General features: G+C 42.8%; 1 protein-coding gene across 2 annotated transcripts in view; it reads right to left on the bottom strand.

The window, feature by feature from the left end:
• Positions 1–17,429, bottom strand: part of F11R (F11 receptor) — a 109,298-nt gene that overhangs the window by 51,263 nt on the left and 40,606 nt on the right. The window contains exon 1 of one of the 2 annotated variants that reach the window (XM_030187121.1): positions 10,986–11,383. The exons of the other annotated variant lie outside the window; for it this stretch is intronic. Coding sequence (XP_030042981.1) covers positions 10,986–11,034 — 49 coding nt within the window. The 5' untranslated portion in view covers positions 11,035–11,383. Of the gene's footprint in view, positions 1–10,985; positions 11,384–17,429 lie in introns of those variants that run through there. 2 annotated transcript variants of the gene reach the window in all.

Raw genomic sequence — 17,429 nt, forward strand, 5'->3', positions numbered from 1 at the left:
TCCAGTAACCTAGAAAATCACTGGGGACAGTCTGAGAGTGGGAGACTTGCCCAGAGGCAGTTTTCAACCAGTCGGTGGGAGGAGGGTGAAAGTGTAGAGTACAAACATCAGGTGCAGGCGGACCTGAGCTGTGCTGATAGACCCTCCAAGTGGCCGCAGGGTAGCTAGGTGCTTCATGACTGAACCCCTTAGAGGAATTTGGTTGGCTATGTCTAAATGCCTGGAGAGTTGAATTGCAGAACCAGAGCTACTGCCACCCCTCCCCCGCCATATCCCTACCCACAAGAGAACACGCCTCTGGTGCACACCTGCATAAAGTCACAAAATGGACAAGGCAGCATCAAGCCAACTAACCTGATGATCCAGCTGTCTAAAGGGTCTCCAGTACCAGAATCTCAAAATTAAATTTTGGCAACGTGGTCTATATGGGTGCTCTTGGGGATGCTTTGCAGAGACTATATATGGTCCAAAATGCAGTGATTCAATTGCTTGGACGGTTGACTAAGAGGGATCATGTGACCCTTTCATATGTATGTATGGACTTCAAGGATCAAAACACATGAAGTCCATACATACCAATAGAAATGCATCAATACACTCCCTTCTGAATTTCTTACACCCCGTATTTCCACCACACTTCAAACTCCACCCACAGATAAAATGTTATACCCTATGTTCTCTTGAAATTGTTCTATCAACTTATCTTCTCCCCATTGTAACATCACATGGTTTCCACACCCTAACGATTTTTGATTTGACTGTCTTCCCATAACTCCTCTCAATGTAACCCATAATCGTACTGTAACACACTGTATTTCCATCCTTCACAATGTATTGTAAGCCATACTGAGCCCGCAAATAGGTGGGAAAATGTGGGATACAAATGCAATAAAATAAATAAATAAATGTGCAATATCGAACTCCCTACACCTGACTACCTCATTTACTCGAACACGCATTACGCACTACCACTCCATTTCCCATGCCGGAAATGAACTTTCTATATTTGACTGTCTAACTCACTTTACACTATCTTCTATGAATTTTACTGCAATACCACTTTGTATTTCTCAGTTCCGGAAATGGCGATCGCCATTACGGCATAATGTAAGCCACATTGAGCCTGGAAATAGGTGGGAAAATGTGGGATACAGATGCAATAAATAAATAAATTGTTGCTGATGGAGTATAGGCCAACGTTACTGTTTCATGAATTACGTTCTGGGAGATCTGGATATTTGTTGGCGCTGTTGTCCCCTTACATTTTTTTCTAGATCTATTAGGTCTCAGGATGCAGCCCTATTGGCTTTGCAAGGGTGTCTTCAGCTAGAGCTTGTGGGTTTTTGGTTCACTTTCCTTTGGAATCAGCTTCCAGGAGATTTGAGGAAGAAGGAAGGAACAATCTTATGTGTTTAAAACAAAATTGAAGTCTTATTATTTTTTTTTTTAAGAGTACTTGGGAACATGAGTCCCAACTTGTCTTCTAGAGGAGGTGATGTGCAGAGGTGGATGTAGGTTTACATGTTATTTTAATGTTTGTTTTCTATGATTCTTTCCTATTTTTAAATTGGCGTTCTTTTCTGCTTTTATTGTAAACCACCACCTTGTTTTGGCAAAATGGGTGGTATACGTTTTGCCTATACCTAGAAATCCTACTATCAGAGACAGAGAGACCTGGATAAGATCTCAGCAGGTAACACAGATGAAAGCAGATAAAAACCCCACATGGTCCTTCCAGGTTTCCCAACAAACACACTCATTATCAATTCAAGATTAAACCAACAATGTATCAAGTGGTATAAAAACACTTGATTCTGGGTCTCTCTGCCATTTTTGGGACACAGATTGTGGAAGTTGGCCCAGCATGGTCATACTCCTCACTGGCCTCCCACTTAGCCATCTATCCCCCCCCCCCCCCCCCCCCCCCTTCAGTCCGTTCAGAACTCTGCTGCACGTCTTATCTTCCGCCTCGACCGATATACTCATATCACCCCTCTCTTCAAGTCTCTTCACTGGCTTCCGATCAGGTACCGCATACAGTTCAAGCTTCTCCTACTAACCTACAAATGCACTCGATCTGCAGCCCCTCCTTACCTTTCTACCCTCATCTCCCCTTACGTTCCTACCCGAAACCTCCGCTCAGAGGACAAATCCCTCCCTCTGTCCCCTTCTCCACCATCGCCAACTCCAGGCTCCGCCCTTTCTGCCTCGCCTCACCCCATGCTTGGAACAAACTCCCTCAGCCCATATGCCAGGCCCCCTCCCTGCCTATCTTCAAGTCCTTGCTCAAAGCCCACCTCTTCAATGTCGCTTTCAGCACCTAACCACTACACCTCTATTCAGGAAATCTTGACTGCCCCAACTAGACATTTCGTCCTTTAGATTGTAAGCTCCTTTGAGCAGGGACCATCCTTTGTTAATTTGTACAGCACTGCGTAACCCTAGTAGCGCTCTAGAAATGTTAAGTAGTAGTAGTAGTAGCATGGTCTTGGTGTTATTGGTGTTCAGGTCCATCTCCTGCTATAATGAAAGATCTACAAAGAACATCTCAACAAATGTGTACCCCATTTTGCTCTTAAAGAAAAAAAATCTGTCAGGGAAACCCCATCACCTCCCAAGAAGAACTAACTCCCGAGCTTCCATACCTTTAAAATTAGGAAGGTCTTCTAAATGTCTCCCTTTAGCCTCTGAGTGTAAGGTAAAGCCACTCACCACTTCTGATCATAGTATAAATGCAGATAGATAACAGCTTCTCCCTTGCCTCCAAGCCACCCCTCTCCTCCCATATTTACTTAGTTCAAAGTTCCATCTCAATTAGGGCAGGTTATAATAAAAAGCTACACATATTAAAAACATTTAAAAAATAAGACAGTAAATATATAGCCAAAGAAGCGACAGTGAGAGGATAGCTGGTTCTAAACCCAACAGATCATCTATCCTCCCCGCTCCACTCCCCCAGGAATGTCTCCAAATGGGCCACAGTATGGTGAGTATTTTATTTTTTATTTTTGTTACATTTATACCCCACACTTTCCCACTCATGGCAGGCTCAATGCGGCTTACATGGGGTAATGGAGGGTTAAGTGACTTGCCCAGAGTCACAAGGAGCTGCCTGTGCCTGAAGTGGGAATCAAACTCAGTTCCTCAGTTCCCCAGGACCAAAGTCCACCACCCTAACCACTAGGCCACTTCTCCACGAGTATGATATCAGTCTCTCAAATTTACTGCTATCACTCGCCACAGTACTTGAATCAGGCCAAAGAGAGCTTCCTTTCGGTGCGCCTCAAAATTCCTTTTAATCAGGACTGTGGCTGCCAGAACAACAGGAAAGAGTTCTGTAGTCTTCCGTCATATTTGTTTTTGTCTCAGACTGCATTTCTTGGTACTCGACGACCTTTTCTCTCTACATGATTCACAGCATGCCAGTTCTGTGGCTAGGCACAGAACTGTATTCTATAAATTAAGAATTGTGTAAGCAAGAGATCAGTTTTGAACCGTACCCAAGTTTTCGGCCCCTAATAAGATCACAGCAGAGTTCCCTAATGTAGGGGTCAGAGCAATCATCTAATCGGCCCCAGATCATACTTGTTATATGACTAGATAAACTTCGGATAACCAGACTTTGAATGCCATACCTGGTCCTTAAATGTTGCTCACCAGGCTACTGGTAACCTGTGGAGAACTGCTAAAAATTAGTCATTACGTTCCTAAATATTGCCTGGATCAAGAGCCACCTAACCAGGGCTCTTCAGCTTGGAGAAAAGGCGGCTGAGGGGAGATATGATAGAGGTCTATAAAATAATGAGTGGAGTTGAACGTAGATGTGAAGCTTCTGTTCAGGCTTTCCAAAACTACTAGGACTAGGGGGCATGCGATGAAACTACAATGTAGTAAATTTAAAACGATTCTGAGAAAATTTTTCTTCACTCAATGTGTAATTAAACTCTGGAATTCGTTGCCAGAGAATGTGGTAAAGGTGGTTAGCTTAGCGGAGTTTTAAAAAGGTTTGGACGGCTTCCTAAAGGAAAAGTCCATAAACCGTTATTAAATGAACTTCAGGAAAATCCACTATTTCTGGGATAAGCAGTAAAAAATGTTTTGTACATTTTTGGGATCTTGCCGGGTATTTGTGACCTGGATTGGCCACTGTTGGAAACAGGATGCTGGGCTCGATGGACCTTTGGTCTTTCCCAGTATGGCAATACTTATGTACTTAACCACGGCATTACGTACAAGCTGCAAACATCCCATCCAAAACATTTAAAGTCAAGCCACAATCACAGCACATAGAATATTTGTGTATACCTGAGAGAAGAATGGATGCCTTCCACAGATTTTCATTTTTAAAAACCCAGTTAAAATCCAGCCCATGATGGTCAGTGTCTAAAACACTGGCCACCGAAGGCTGATTTAACACTCGACATTCAGTACTGACTATCCAGTTCATCAGCAGTAACCAAAGTTATCCAGGTACCACTGATATTCCAGCACCAGTACCTGGTAAGCTGACTGGGTGAGTCAGGTCAAACTTTTATCCAGTCCAATTTATTTGGATATTGGCTGTGCCCAGAAAACTTTCAGTTCCGACTATGCTGTGCCCACCAAGTACCTTGGCACTGCCAAAAGCTAGACTCATATTCAGAAAAACAAAATACGAAAGTTCTAAACCCCCTAAGAGAAAAACTGCACTGGCTCCCACTCAAAGAACACATCACGTTCAAAATATGTACCCTAGTTCACAAAATCGTTCATGGCGAAGCCCCAGCTTACATGTCAGACCTGATAGACTTACCACCCAGGAATGCTAAAAAATCATCCCGCACATTCCTTGATCTTCACTTCCCCAACTGCAAAGGGCTAAAATACAAACTATTGCATGCGTCAACCTTTTCCTACATGAGCACGCAATTCTGGAATGCGCTGCCACGCAACCTAAAAACGATCTATGAACTAACTTCCGGAAACTTCTGAAGACCCATCTCTTTAACAAGACCTACCACAATGATCAACACATGTGAACTTCTCCACATGTATCAAGAACTGTCTTACAATGTTTGTTATATTACTATCATGTTACTCAAGATCCTTCTGTAATACCAAATGCCTAATTTCTACTTATTTCCACTATTCATGATGTATTGTAAGCCACAATGAGCCTGCAAAGAGGTGGGAAAATGTGGGATACAAATGCAATTAATAAATAAATAAAAACAGTCATAGTCTGCCTTACTATCTACTAAATATCTGGTCTTGTCCTGGCTAAGGGGGAGGGGAGTTAACCCCTGCTTAAATACCAGCCCATGTTTTAATGATTAAAGAAAAAATTTGAGGCGCAGAAGGGCAAAATCTAATACACTAAAGCATTTATTCTATCCTTAGCTGGAATCACCAAGCGTCATGGTGCCACACGTTTCTCCCTTTGTACCCACAGCACTAATTTTCTGGGAGGTTAATTTTAAAATTTCAAGACATTCATTCACACCGTGGTATCTTGGTGGAGGAGTAGCCTAGTGGTTAGTGCAGTGGACTTTGATCCTGGGGAACTAAGTTGGATTCCCCCTGCAGCTCCTTGTGACTCTGGGCAAGTCACTTAACCCTCCATTGCCCCTGGTACAAAATAAGTACCTGAATGTATGTAAACCGCTTTGAATGCAGTTGCAAAAACCTCAGAAAGGCAGTATATCAAGTCCCATTAACAAGATTCCATGCAGAATCTTAAAAAGTAGCAACATTCCACATAGAACCCCAAAGAATAGCAAGATTCTAGAATCCCAGCCTATTTGAGATTCTACATGGAATGTTGCTATTCTACTAGCAACATTCCATGTAGAAGCTGGCCCTTGCAGATCAGCAATGCGGCCGCGCAGGCTTCTGTTTCTGTGAGTCTGACATCAGACTCACAGAAACAGAAGCCTGCGCGGCCGCATTGCTGATCTGCAAGGGCAGGCTTCTACATGGAATGTTGCTAGTGGAGGAGTAGCCTAGTGGTTAGTGCAGTGGACTTTGATCCTGGGGAACTAAGTTGGATTCCCCCTGCAGCTCCTTGTGACTCTGGGCAAGTCACTTAACCCTCCATTGCCCCGGTACAAAATAAGTACCTGAATGTATGTAAACCACTTTGAATGCAGTTGCAAAAACCTCAGAAAGGCATTCCCCTACAGGCATTTTAACTTCATAAGCTACTGCTGTCAGACCTCAGAGAAACACACAATTGAATACTAAAAATATTTGAAAACAATATTATTCCAGTTTTGCCGATGCTCATTGAGGTTTGTACTCAAGTCTCCCCCTTCAGCCTTCCCTTCTCTAGGCAAAAAGGAAACAGATTTCTTCACCCTCCTTTCAAAGGTCATTGTTCAGGTCGCCTTCTGTGTCCAGTTCAGAATGATTCAGTCGGAAGAGATTTTAAAAATGGTTTCCTTTTTTCACCTGAGGAAAAAAGTGATTCAACATTCCTCAAATATCCTCATCTCGCCTTTGGAAATCAGCCTCTGAGTGAGCAGGGTGTATCTGTCCCTTTCCATCATCCCCATCTATATTCTTGCACCACACGAATGAGGCAGCCTACAGCATAATCTGGATGCTGGGAAGATTACTCAACACACTTACCTTTTTATTTTCCTTTTGAGTATGGAACCTTATTCCCAAAATGCTGTCAATTTATTCAGAGACCCGTCTCTCTCTAATTTTTTCCTGCTCAATTGCAACTAGAGCTGGAATCTGGCACTTGGCACCATCAGCCTTCACTTGAAAGTTATCTGTGGATTCGTTTCCTATTTTTAATCACCATGGTTCATTCCAAGACTCTGCAGTCGTGGCCCTGATCAGGCCACCAGATTGCCACTGCACAGTATCTATAACCCATTCCTTCTAAGTGGCTGAGCACATCTCTAGCTTACCGAGAGAACAGAAGACCAGACTTTGCACTCATCTAGCGATACTTGCAACATTTTCACACTCATCTAGCGATACTTACTCGTACAGAGAAGGGCGATGAAAATGATAAAGGGGATGGGACAACTTCCCTATGAGGAAAGGCTGAAGTGGCTAGAGCTTTTCAGCTTGGAGAAAAGATGGCTGAAATAATGAGTGGAGTGGAACGGGTAGATGTGAATCGTTTGTTTACTCTTTCCAAAAATACTAGGACTAGGGAGCATGAAGCTACAAAGTAGTAATTTTAATACGAATCAGAGAAAAGTTTTCTTCACTCAACGTGTAATTAAACTCTGGAATTCGTTGCCAGAGAATGTGGTAAAGGCGGTTAGCTTAGTGGGGTTTTAAAATGTTCTGGACAGCTTCCCAAAGGAAGAGTCCATAGACAATTATTAAATTGACTTGGGGAAAATCCACTGCTTATTTCTGGGATAAGAAGCATAAAATGTATTGAACTTTTTCAGGACCTTGCCAGGTATTTGTGACCCGGATTGGCCACTGTTGGAAACAGGATGCTGGGCTTGATGAACCTTTGAATGTGCTACTACACCAAAACATGATGTGTATGCTAATGGAAGCAGACATGAAGGTGAAAAAGTACATAAGTATTGCCACACTGGGATATACCACTTTGGAACTCCATCCCTCTTGACTTCACTTATAGGTCTTAAGTACCACCTTCAATCTATTTTTTCTCCAAAGCTTTCACCTCTAGCAATTGACTGAATGATGCAATTAGATTTTTGTGGTCCCTGGTAAAACAATTTCACAAGTCTGTCTACTTTATTCTTTACATCCACGTGCTATACTGCTTTAACAGAACAGAGCAGTTGACAAAACAAAAAAAGTACAACCAATGGTTTACCTAAAACACAAAGCTACTACTACTATTTAGCATTTCTATAGCGCTACAAAGTGTACACAGCGCTGCACAAACATAGAAGAAAGACAGTCCCTGCTCAAAGAGCTGACAATCTAGTAGACAAAAAATAAAGTAAGCAAATCAAATCAATTAATGTGTAGAAGAAAGCGGAGAGGAGGGTAGGTGGAAGCGAGTGGTTACAAGTCAAAAGCAATGTTAAAGAGGTGGGCTTTCAATCTAGATTTAAAGATGGTCAAGGATGGGGCAAGACGTAGGGGCTCAGGAAGTCTATTCAGGCGTAGGATGCAGCAGACTAAAAGGACCAAAAAAAAACAAAGCAACAACTACAAAACCCCACACACATACATAACTTAAAACAGAGGAGAAAACAACATAGGTAAGAACTATGGAAAAGTGAATCTAGGGACAAGAGGACCACCAATCACCAAACGCCTGTTTACAGAACCATGCTTTGATTGCCTTTTTAAATCTGGAAGAGCCTACCCAGAGGAAGTTAACCTCCAACCTCCATATATGGCGTAAAGAAATATTACATGGGTCAATCAAGGCAAAGTATAACTGAATTGTAACCCAGGACGCCTCCTGTTGCTTCTTCCCCCCTCCCATTTCTATTTCAGCCACTACCCTTATGTAAACCACCTAGATATTTCTTAATTCACAGCATATTAAAAATGAAACATGACCAGGTAACTGAACTCAGGATCCTCTGCAGGCAGTGCACATCGCCCTTGCATTAGAGAACACTTATTAAAAGAAGCAATCCCTATATTTCAAGGTTGAACTACTAGTAACAAAGAGAGAACTAAGCTCCTTGTGACTCTGGGCAAGTCACTTAACCCTTCATTGCCCTAGGTACAATTTAAGTACCTGATTGAAACCACATAAGTGAACTATATCAAGTCCTATCCCTTTAAGTAGAAACAACTATCTGTAAGAAATGAATAATTGTAGTGGATCCACTGTGAACCTAGGAAAGATACTTAACCTCCCATTGCCCCAAATACCAAAAAAACCCAACACTTTAATTGCAAGTCTGAATACACATGAAAGTGCTAGAATAAGGCACTGTTCTTCTTTAGCACATAAATATCAGCCTTGCAAATATTACCTGTAATACGTAAACCACTTTGGTTGTACCACTGAAAGGTAATGAAGAATGTAATAATGATAATCCTATATAATAAAACTCGCCCTCAACGTTCTGAGGACACTGACGTGTCACTTCCTGCGGGTTCGAAGGGTTCATGGTGGTGAAGCCACCGAAATCACTGTGTCTGTGCCCCGCCCTCGCGTCAAACGTGATGACGTTGAGGGCGGAGCAATGGCGTCAGTGGATGACGGTGGCGTGCGTTGACGAGGTGCGGAGCAACGGTGGTGAGTGGCTTCACAATGCCAAAGGGGTGGGTAGGGGGGGGGAGTTCGGCAGGAAAACCTTGCTAGCGCCCGTTTCATTTGCTCCAGAAACGGGCATGTTTTACTAGTAATATAATAATGATTGGGTGGCAGAGCCGGTGGTGGGAGGCGGGGATAGTGCTGGGCAGACTTACACGGTCTGTGCCCTGAAAAGGACAGGTACAAATCAAGGTAAGGTATACACAAAAAATAGCACATATGAGTTTATCTTGTTGGGCAGACTGGATGGACCGTGCCGGTCTTTTTCTGCCGTCATCTACTATGATAATTTATGAACACCACATTTGAGCATTTTAATGATCACTTACTAAGCACTGAGAATGCCTCATCAGGGAGGTTGGTGTGATCCCAAGTTAAAAACAAAACTGGCAGGTCCAGTCCCTGCTCTTTCGCCCTCTGTGTGTTTAGTTAACTAAGCATGGAATACCTTATGCCCCCCTTTCAGAAGTGGTAATACAATTTCACCACCCCAAACTAACGGACCAGGCTTTACACTTTTTTTTTTTCGTGGGGAGGAAGATAAAATGTTTCTCTGTAAATTCAGCTGACTGTATTCAAAACAAACAAACAAAAACCACATAGTAAGTCAGCTTGCTTGACCGATACTGAAGCAGCCAGGATGAATTCCCTCCCCCACAGAAGCTGGTAATCAGTATGAAAAAAAAAAACCACCAGGCATTCCTCTCTGCAGGAGTCACCAAAGTACAGGAAGCAGAACACTGAAACCAGGGAGCTGCAGTATCAATTGTGATAAGTGTTCTGGGGCTTTTGGCTCACCAGAATATTTCTCGATAAAACAAGAATCCGACGAGAAGGGAAAGTAATTTGTTTCAGAAATACCACAAAAGTCAGCTCATGAAAGAGAAGTCCCGGCTACTGAAACTTGCACCCTAGAAATGTCCAGATGGAACCTCACAAAGTGCAACCCCACAAATCAGACACTGCAGAAAAAATTTCCCTTTTTATAAAGCAAAGTCACTTAGCAAAATACCACTTCAGCACGAAATTTCCCCTGCCTACACCCTTGAAACATAATTAAAGCACCAGAACATTGTTTCACTCACGATAAAGTACCTAAATATAGAAACACTTTCAGTATTGTTATGAAAACTGTATTGGGGCTGAAACATCCAGGCTCAATTTCAGGGCCCAGTTTCTGCCCCTTAATCCAGGGCTAGTGATGTACCAAATGGTGACGTCTAGCAAACCGGCCTTACAACCCCCAGTCAAGGACTACAAAAGTAATAGCTAAATTAGGTCAGTTAGGAGACAAAGGAAAATAAAGGAAACCCAATGAGTCACAACATCTTACCCTCCACAGGTTCCAAGGCAAAACAAACAAACCAAGAAAGCTATTTTTCTGTATTTGTACATAATAAACATGGGATCAAAGGTTAATTAACATTATTTGTAAATTTAACTAAAAAAAAAATAAGCTGAACTCAGTAAAGAGAAAACTACTTTTCACCCAATTTAAAAGCTATAGTGACTTATCAGCAGAGCTCAGCAGCTTCCAAAGGTAAAATCTAGTTTTCCCCAGTACAAAGCTTGGGAGGCATTTAAGAAGCCAAGGCTGAGCAAATAAAAGAAAGGCCTGAAGCTGGAAAGAGAAGCCGGGTTAGCTTTCAGAATCAAACTTTCCCATACAAAATCCCCCAAAAACAGACTTGCTCTTTACACCAGGGGTAAAGCTGAACAGGAGCCCAAATCCCAGGCTTAGGAAAGAGTTAAGAAAACAGCAGGAGATCATACTTACAGGAACACACGGCCAGGAAGAGGAAGAAGGAGACAGATCCAGTATCCATGGCCTCCCTCAACCGATGCACTTCAGACCTGAAAATCCAGCAGGTGGCTCACAGTCAGGGACAAAAGTTTAAATTAAAACCCCTTCTAGGGGAATAGCAGGGGCTTAAACCTCACCGCAACACTCGCAGGGGGAGTGGCGAGAGAAATAACCCTTAATCCCCACAACACTCACAGGGGAAGGGGAAGAAAGAAGCCCTAAACCCTACCCCAAGGGCAGGATCTACCGAAAACTTAAACTCCCCACCGCACGCAACAAGAAACCCCCTAAGCCCAGCTTAGGAAGAGTCTAAAGAGACAAACAAAGCAACCCCTGCCGCACTTCTTCATAGACCACACCTAGTAGCCACACTGACTCACCTGTGCACACCAGGCGGACCTGATTGGCCAGGAAGCAAGGGGCGGGACAAGCAAATCCGCCTCTGTCGTTGGGTGCCCGCCTGCGTCAATCACCCTCCTCTCCTAAGCTAACACGCAGAGGCGGAGGTGGCTCTTCAGGAGAGCTTGTGGGCGAGACAGGGTGGCTGCTGGGTGACTAAAACTTGAAAGAGAAGGAAGAAGAACAAATATTGCAAAAAAAAAAGGCAATCATCCGGACGATTCCTGAGCTGCTGCTGGTCAGTTCAGAGATGCTAGGTTACCCCGTTCCAGGGTAGCAATACTGTTTTTTTTTTTTAAACTCATATTCCAGTGCATTCTGGGATTTGTAGTCACTTTTCCAGAGGATGAGACATCAGCTCTGCAAGGACTACAGAGAATGTATCAATTTAGAGAGCGTAGATGGCATGGATGACTCACTATGGTCTCTCCATAGTCGATGACCTAAAGAATGATACAACCCAATTTCGTACTCAGGAACGTTCATGTATTACCATAACTTATTCTTCCTTAACAAATATATATATATATATATGCACATGATATATATCTATACCATGATCTGTTCACGTATGTTATGTTACATGTATGTATGCAACTTAACACATTACCATTTGTAATTCTGTTACCCGGAAAATGTAAGCAACATTGAGTCTGCAAATTGTTGGGGAAATGTGGGATACAAATGCTACAAATAAATAAATAAAATAAATAAATACATATGGTCTCTGTTTTCATGTTTCTAGGGTTTATCATAACAACATAAGAATAGCCATACTGGGTCAGACCAATGGTCCATGTAGCCCAGATGGATTTTTCCTCCGGGAACTTGTCCAGACTTTTTCAAAACCCAGATACGCTAATTACCGTTACCACATCCTGACTCCAGCTGCGAGTTCCAGAGCTTAAATGGGTTTTTTTTTGTGAAAAAAATATTTCCTCCTATTTGTTTTAAAAGTATTTCCATTGAGTGTCTCCTAGTCCTTGTACTTTTTGAATGACTGCAAAATCGATTCACCTCCACCCGCTCCACACCACTTAGGATTTTGTAGACCTCAATCATATCCCCCCTCACCATCTCTTTTCCAAGCTGAAGAGCCCTAACCTCTTTAGCCTTTCCTCATATGAGAGTTCCATCCCTGGATGGACCGTGCAGGTCTTTTTCTGCCGTCATCTACTATGTTACTATGTTACTATGTTTATTATTTTGTTCACTGTTTGAACCTTTTCTAATTCTGCCATATTTTTTTTGAAGATATGGTGACCAAAACTAAATGCGATACTTAAGGAAAAGTCGCCATGAAGCTATACAGAGTCATTATAATATTTTTGGTCTTATTTTGCATTCCTTTCCTAAATATTCCTAGCATCCTGTTTGCTTTTTTGACCACCAGCGCACACTGAACTTTCAGGCTTTCTTGATAGCTCTGATATTGGCACTGGTCAAACTATGTTCCTTGCCTGGTGGCAGGCAGGATATCACATAATTTGCTTCTTCTGCACCTGTTTTGCCCCCCCCCCCCCCCCCCCCCCGATTGTACAGATTTTTTTTTCTGCTCACTCTTTTGCGTTCTCTCTAAGTTTGGGCTAAGATAAGATGATACCTTTTTTTTAAATTATTTTTAGCTGAATACTAATTTAATAACTTTTTGATGAACTTTCCAAAGGCAATACCTTATTGTTCAAATGAGAAATGAGCAACAGATGACAAATATCAGAATATATAAATGAAACATAAAAGCATTCCAATGACAGTCTCATGAGAAAATAACATCCTTTTTTGAAAGACACAGGATTGGCAATGAAAGCAGCAGTGGCGTCATGGCTGGTGTTGGGGGAGGGGTGCAAACAGGGTAGTTGCTGGACCACATGGGGCCCCTGGAGCTGTGGGGACCCAGGGCATTTCTTCCCTTCCCTACCCCTTTTTGCCGCTGCAGGCTGATATTTCCTCCCTCCCTCTCCCCTTACTGGTCTACCAAAACACATTTTTCTTCACAGGGGTCACTGGCACAGCAGTGATTCCAATATTCTGCTGGCAACCAGCCCTGAAGCTTTCCCTCTGTGACGTTCCGCCCCTCTCTGACACAACTTTCTATTTTTGCCTGAGCAGAATCAGCAGAAAAATTCTAGGGCTGACCACATATGAGAATCTCTGCCCCACTGACAACCCCTGTGAAGAAAAATATGTTTTAAAGTAGACTGGGAGGGGGAGGAGGAAATGTAAAAGCAGGTTGGGGAGTTGCTGCACTAATATGTTCCCCTGGAACTGTTTAAAGGCAGACTGGGGGGGGGGTGGAGTTGAGAGAAAAGGAGAAATGCCAGACTGGGAGGTAGGGACAGAGAGATGGTTACAATGAAATGGAGGGAAGAGAGAAGGAGAGATGGTGGACCCAGTAGTGGAGGGGAGGAAGGAAGAGATGCTGGATGGGAAGGCAGTCAGGAAGAAAGAAAGATGTTGGACCTGAGGACAGACGAAAGAGAGGGAGAAAGAGATGCTGGACAATAGGAGGGAGGGAAGGAGAGATGCTGGACCATGGTGGGGGGGAGAGATGGTGGAAGATGGGCAGTAGGAAGGAAGAGAGAAAGGACAGGAAGATGCTGGAAGGTGGAGGGAAAGGGACATGGAGATATTAAGTTACAAGTGTTGGGGAGGGAGAGGGGATGCTGGACTATATGAGAGAGGAAGATTGAAGGGAGATCCTGGAAATCATGGAACTTTGTGGGAGAGACCAAGGTGGTGGTGACAAAGAGATGAGCGAGAGGTTAGTGAGAACAGAGGATAGAAATGTGATAATGGAGAGATGAGAGATGAAAAGGAATAAGAGTCTGGGACATGGGAGAGCTAGGGTGTGAGAGATATAAAATTGATAGCTGAAAAGTAAAGACCAGGAAAAGGATGAGAAAGAAGATGAAGTCTGAGTGGATAAAAAGGCAGAAAATAAAGAAAAAAGGAGGAAAGAGCTGAAAGGGAAAGATCAATATGTCAGAGACAGGTGTAGTGAGGGAATGGAACAAGACAGGAGAGCGGAGAAAAGACAAATGGACAGCAGCCAGAGGGGGGAAAATGAACAGAAGATAGACAGGAAACTGGGACCAGCGTGATGAAAAAATAAAATGTGCAGACAAATAGGTAGAAAAAGTGTTCTATTTTTAATTTATTAACTAAAATATGTGTAACCCCCCACTCTATGGTGGTCTAGGACACTGCCTAGACTATGCCCAGGATAGTTGGACAAGAGGAGTGGTTAGGACCAGAGCCAGAATATAGAATCCCAAGGAGGCTGGGCAATGTATGCTTCGGACTTCATACAATAATGGAGACCACACCAGTTCTTTTGCTGAAGCCAGAACCTTTACTGTCCTTCGGTTGATGAGGTTCCAGCTTCAACTATTTCAAACAGATGCTTTTCTCCTCTCTTCCAGTCATATATCACAACACATACAGCTTCGCTTTATTATCCTTGTCACTCAAGCTTGCTCACCAGATAGGTGAGGGCCTGGCACAGTTCTTTACCTTTGCTGTTACTGGTAAGCAGATGTTAACGATGATCAAGATTTGATCAGTTGGTGAACATTTACAGGCTCCTTGACTCCTAGAAGATAGACACAGTAGCTCTGCAATTTATTTTTTATTTATTTATTTATTGCATTTGTATCCCACATTATCCCACCTCTTTGCAGGCTCAATGTGGCTTACAATAAATCATGGATAGTGGAAATGAGAGGAGAATTGACATATGGTGTTACAGAAGTAGTTTGGGTAGCATGGTAATGGAAAACAAGATAATAACATGACATAAAGCATTCTTACATTGCTAGATATGTGTGGGGATTTCACAAGTTTTGGTTTTTATGGTATATCTTGTCGAAGAGATATGTCTTCAGTTGTTTGCGGAAGTTGGTCAGTTCATAGGTCGCTTTTAGGTTCCGTGGCAATGCGTTTAAGGAATGTGCGAGACAATCTTTTAGCATTCCTGGGTGGTAGGTCAATCAGGTCCGCCATGTAGGCTGGGGCCTCGCCATGGATGATTTTGTGTACTAGGGTGCATAACTTGAACGTGATGCGTTCTTTGAGTGGTAACCAATGTAGCTTCTCTCGTAGGGGTTTTGCGCTTTCGTATTTTGGTTTTCCAAATATGAGTCTGGCTGCTGTGTTGTGGGCTGTCTGGAGTTTTTTGAGAATTTGCTCTTTGCAGCCAGCGTAGAGTGAGTTGCAGTAGTCTAAGTGACTGAGTACCAGTGATTGTACCAAATTCCAGAAAACGGTTCTAGGGAAGTATGGTTTTATTCTTTTTAATTTCCACATTGAGTGGAACATCTTTTTGGTTATGATTTTCGCATGATTCTCTAGTGTCAGGTGTCGGTCGATGGTGACTCCTAAGATTTTCAGGGTTTCCGAAATTGGTAGATTTAGTTTTGGGGTGTTGATGGTGGTAAATTTGCTCGTATTGTGCTGAGAGGTGAGTACTAGGCATTGATGAAGTTATTAGATGTTACTAACAGTTCTTTACTCCTCCTGCCTGATACTATTGGAAGTGTCAGGATGCCTGGATAACACATACCAAACTGACAGAAATCACCAACGAAATCAAGCTCAGCTTGATCATCATGGACTCATGGGCAAATGCATTTCAACTAAAACTCAATAAAGAAAAAACTCATTGTCTCATCCTCTCATCCCAACACAGCGCGGACAACCCCACAAGTATCAACACCCCAGACTACACCCTTCCTCTATCAGACAGCCTGAAAATCCTCGGCATTACAATAGACCGCAACTGAACACTAGAGAGCCAAGTGGCATCCACAACAAAGAAAATGTTCCACTCAATGTGGAAACTCAAACGCCTGAAACAATTCTTCCCGAGGGAAACATTCCGCAACCTGATACAATCAATGGTGCTAAGCCACGTAGACTACTGAAATGGAATTTATGAAGGATGCAAAGAATAAACCTTAAAGAAACTCCAGACCGCTCAAAACACGGCAGCTAGGCTTATATTCGGAAAAATGCGATTTGAAAGTGCAAAACCCCTCCGCGAAAAGCTGCACTGGCTCCCAATCAAAGAACGCATTGCCTTCAAAATCTGTACCCTGGTCCACAAGATCATCTACGGAGAAGCCCCGGGATACATGACAGACTTGATCGACTTACCAACTAGAAACACATCAGAATCAACACGATCGTATCTAAATCTGCACTACCCAAGCTGAAAAGGACTTAAATACAAATCAACTTACGCATCCTGCTTCTCCTACATAAGCACACAACTATGGAACGCATTGCCAAAAGCCTTGAAATCGTTGTACGAGCACCTAAACGTCAAGAAATCACTAAAAACTAACCTGTTCAAAAAGGCATACCCCACCAATCCAACTTAAATGCCTGATCCCTGCAACACAATAAAACTAAAGTACGTAATGGACAAAATGCAACTCCTCCAATGTACGTTTCCCTAATGTGGCTATGCCATATGAACTTCATCTTACCACAACATCTCTTTGTATTTGTTCTCACCGGAGTCTGCAAACGCCTCTCCGGTACTATGTAAGCCACATTGAGCCTACAAATAGGTGGGAAAATGTGGGATACAAATGTAACAAATAAATAAAATAAACAGCTACTCTGAATGAATCCTCTCTCTCTTCCCAGGACTAGACAAGGGTGGGAAAGTTCCCCATAGCTCCCCAATAAAACAAGCCACCAACCAGGTTTTTGGTCTGTTACTTGTCCCTTGGTCCAATTTGCTCCTTTAGCAAGTGCCTATTGAGTGCCAACTCGTGGGAGTACAGCAAGGTGATTCTGTATTCAGGTTACTGCATCAGGCTGGATGAGAAGGATTTCCCTATGAGCATAGGTCATTGGTAGGAGATGGAACCCAAGACAAATTTGGCAGGCAAACAGAAGGCTTATAACACTTAGGAGGGTGACTGCTACTACTACTTATCATTTCTATCGTGCTACTAGATGTACGCAGCTACTACTACTACTTATTTCTATAGCGCTACTAGACGTACG

This window comes from Microcaecilia unicolor, chromosome 14 (assembly GCF_901765095.1).
Source record: "Microcaecilia unicolor chromosome 14, aMicUni1.1, whole genome shotgun sequence".
Taxonomy (NCBI): domain Eukaryota; kingdom Metazoa; phylum Chordata; class Amphibia; order Gymnophiona; family Siphonopidae; genus Microcaecilia; species Microcaecilia unicolor.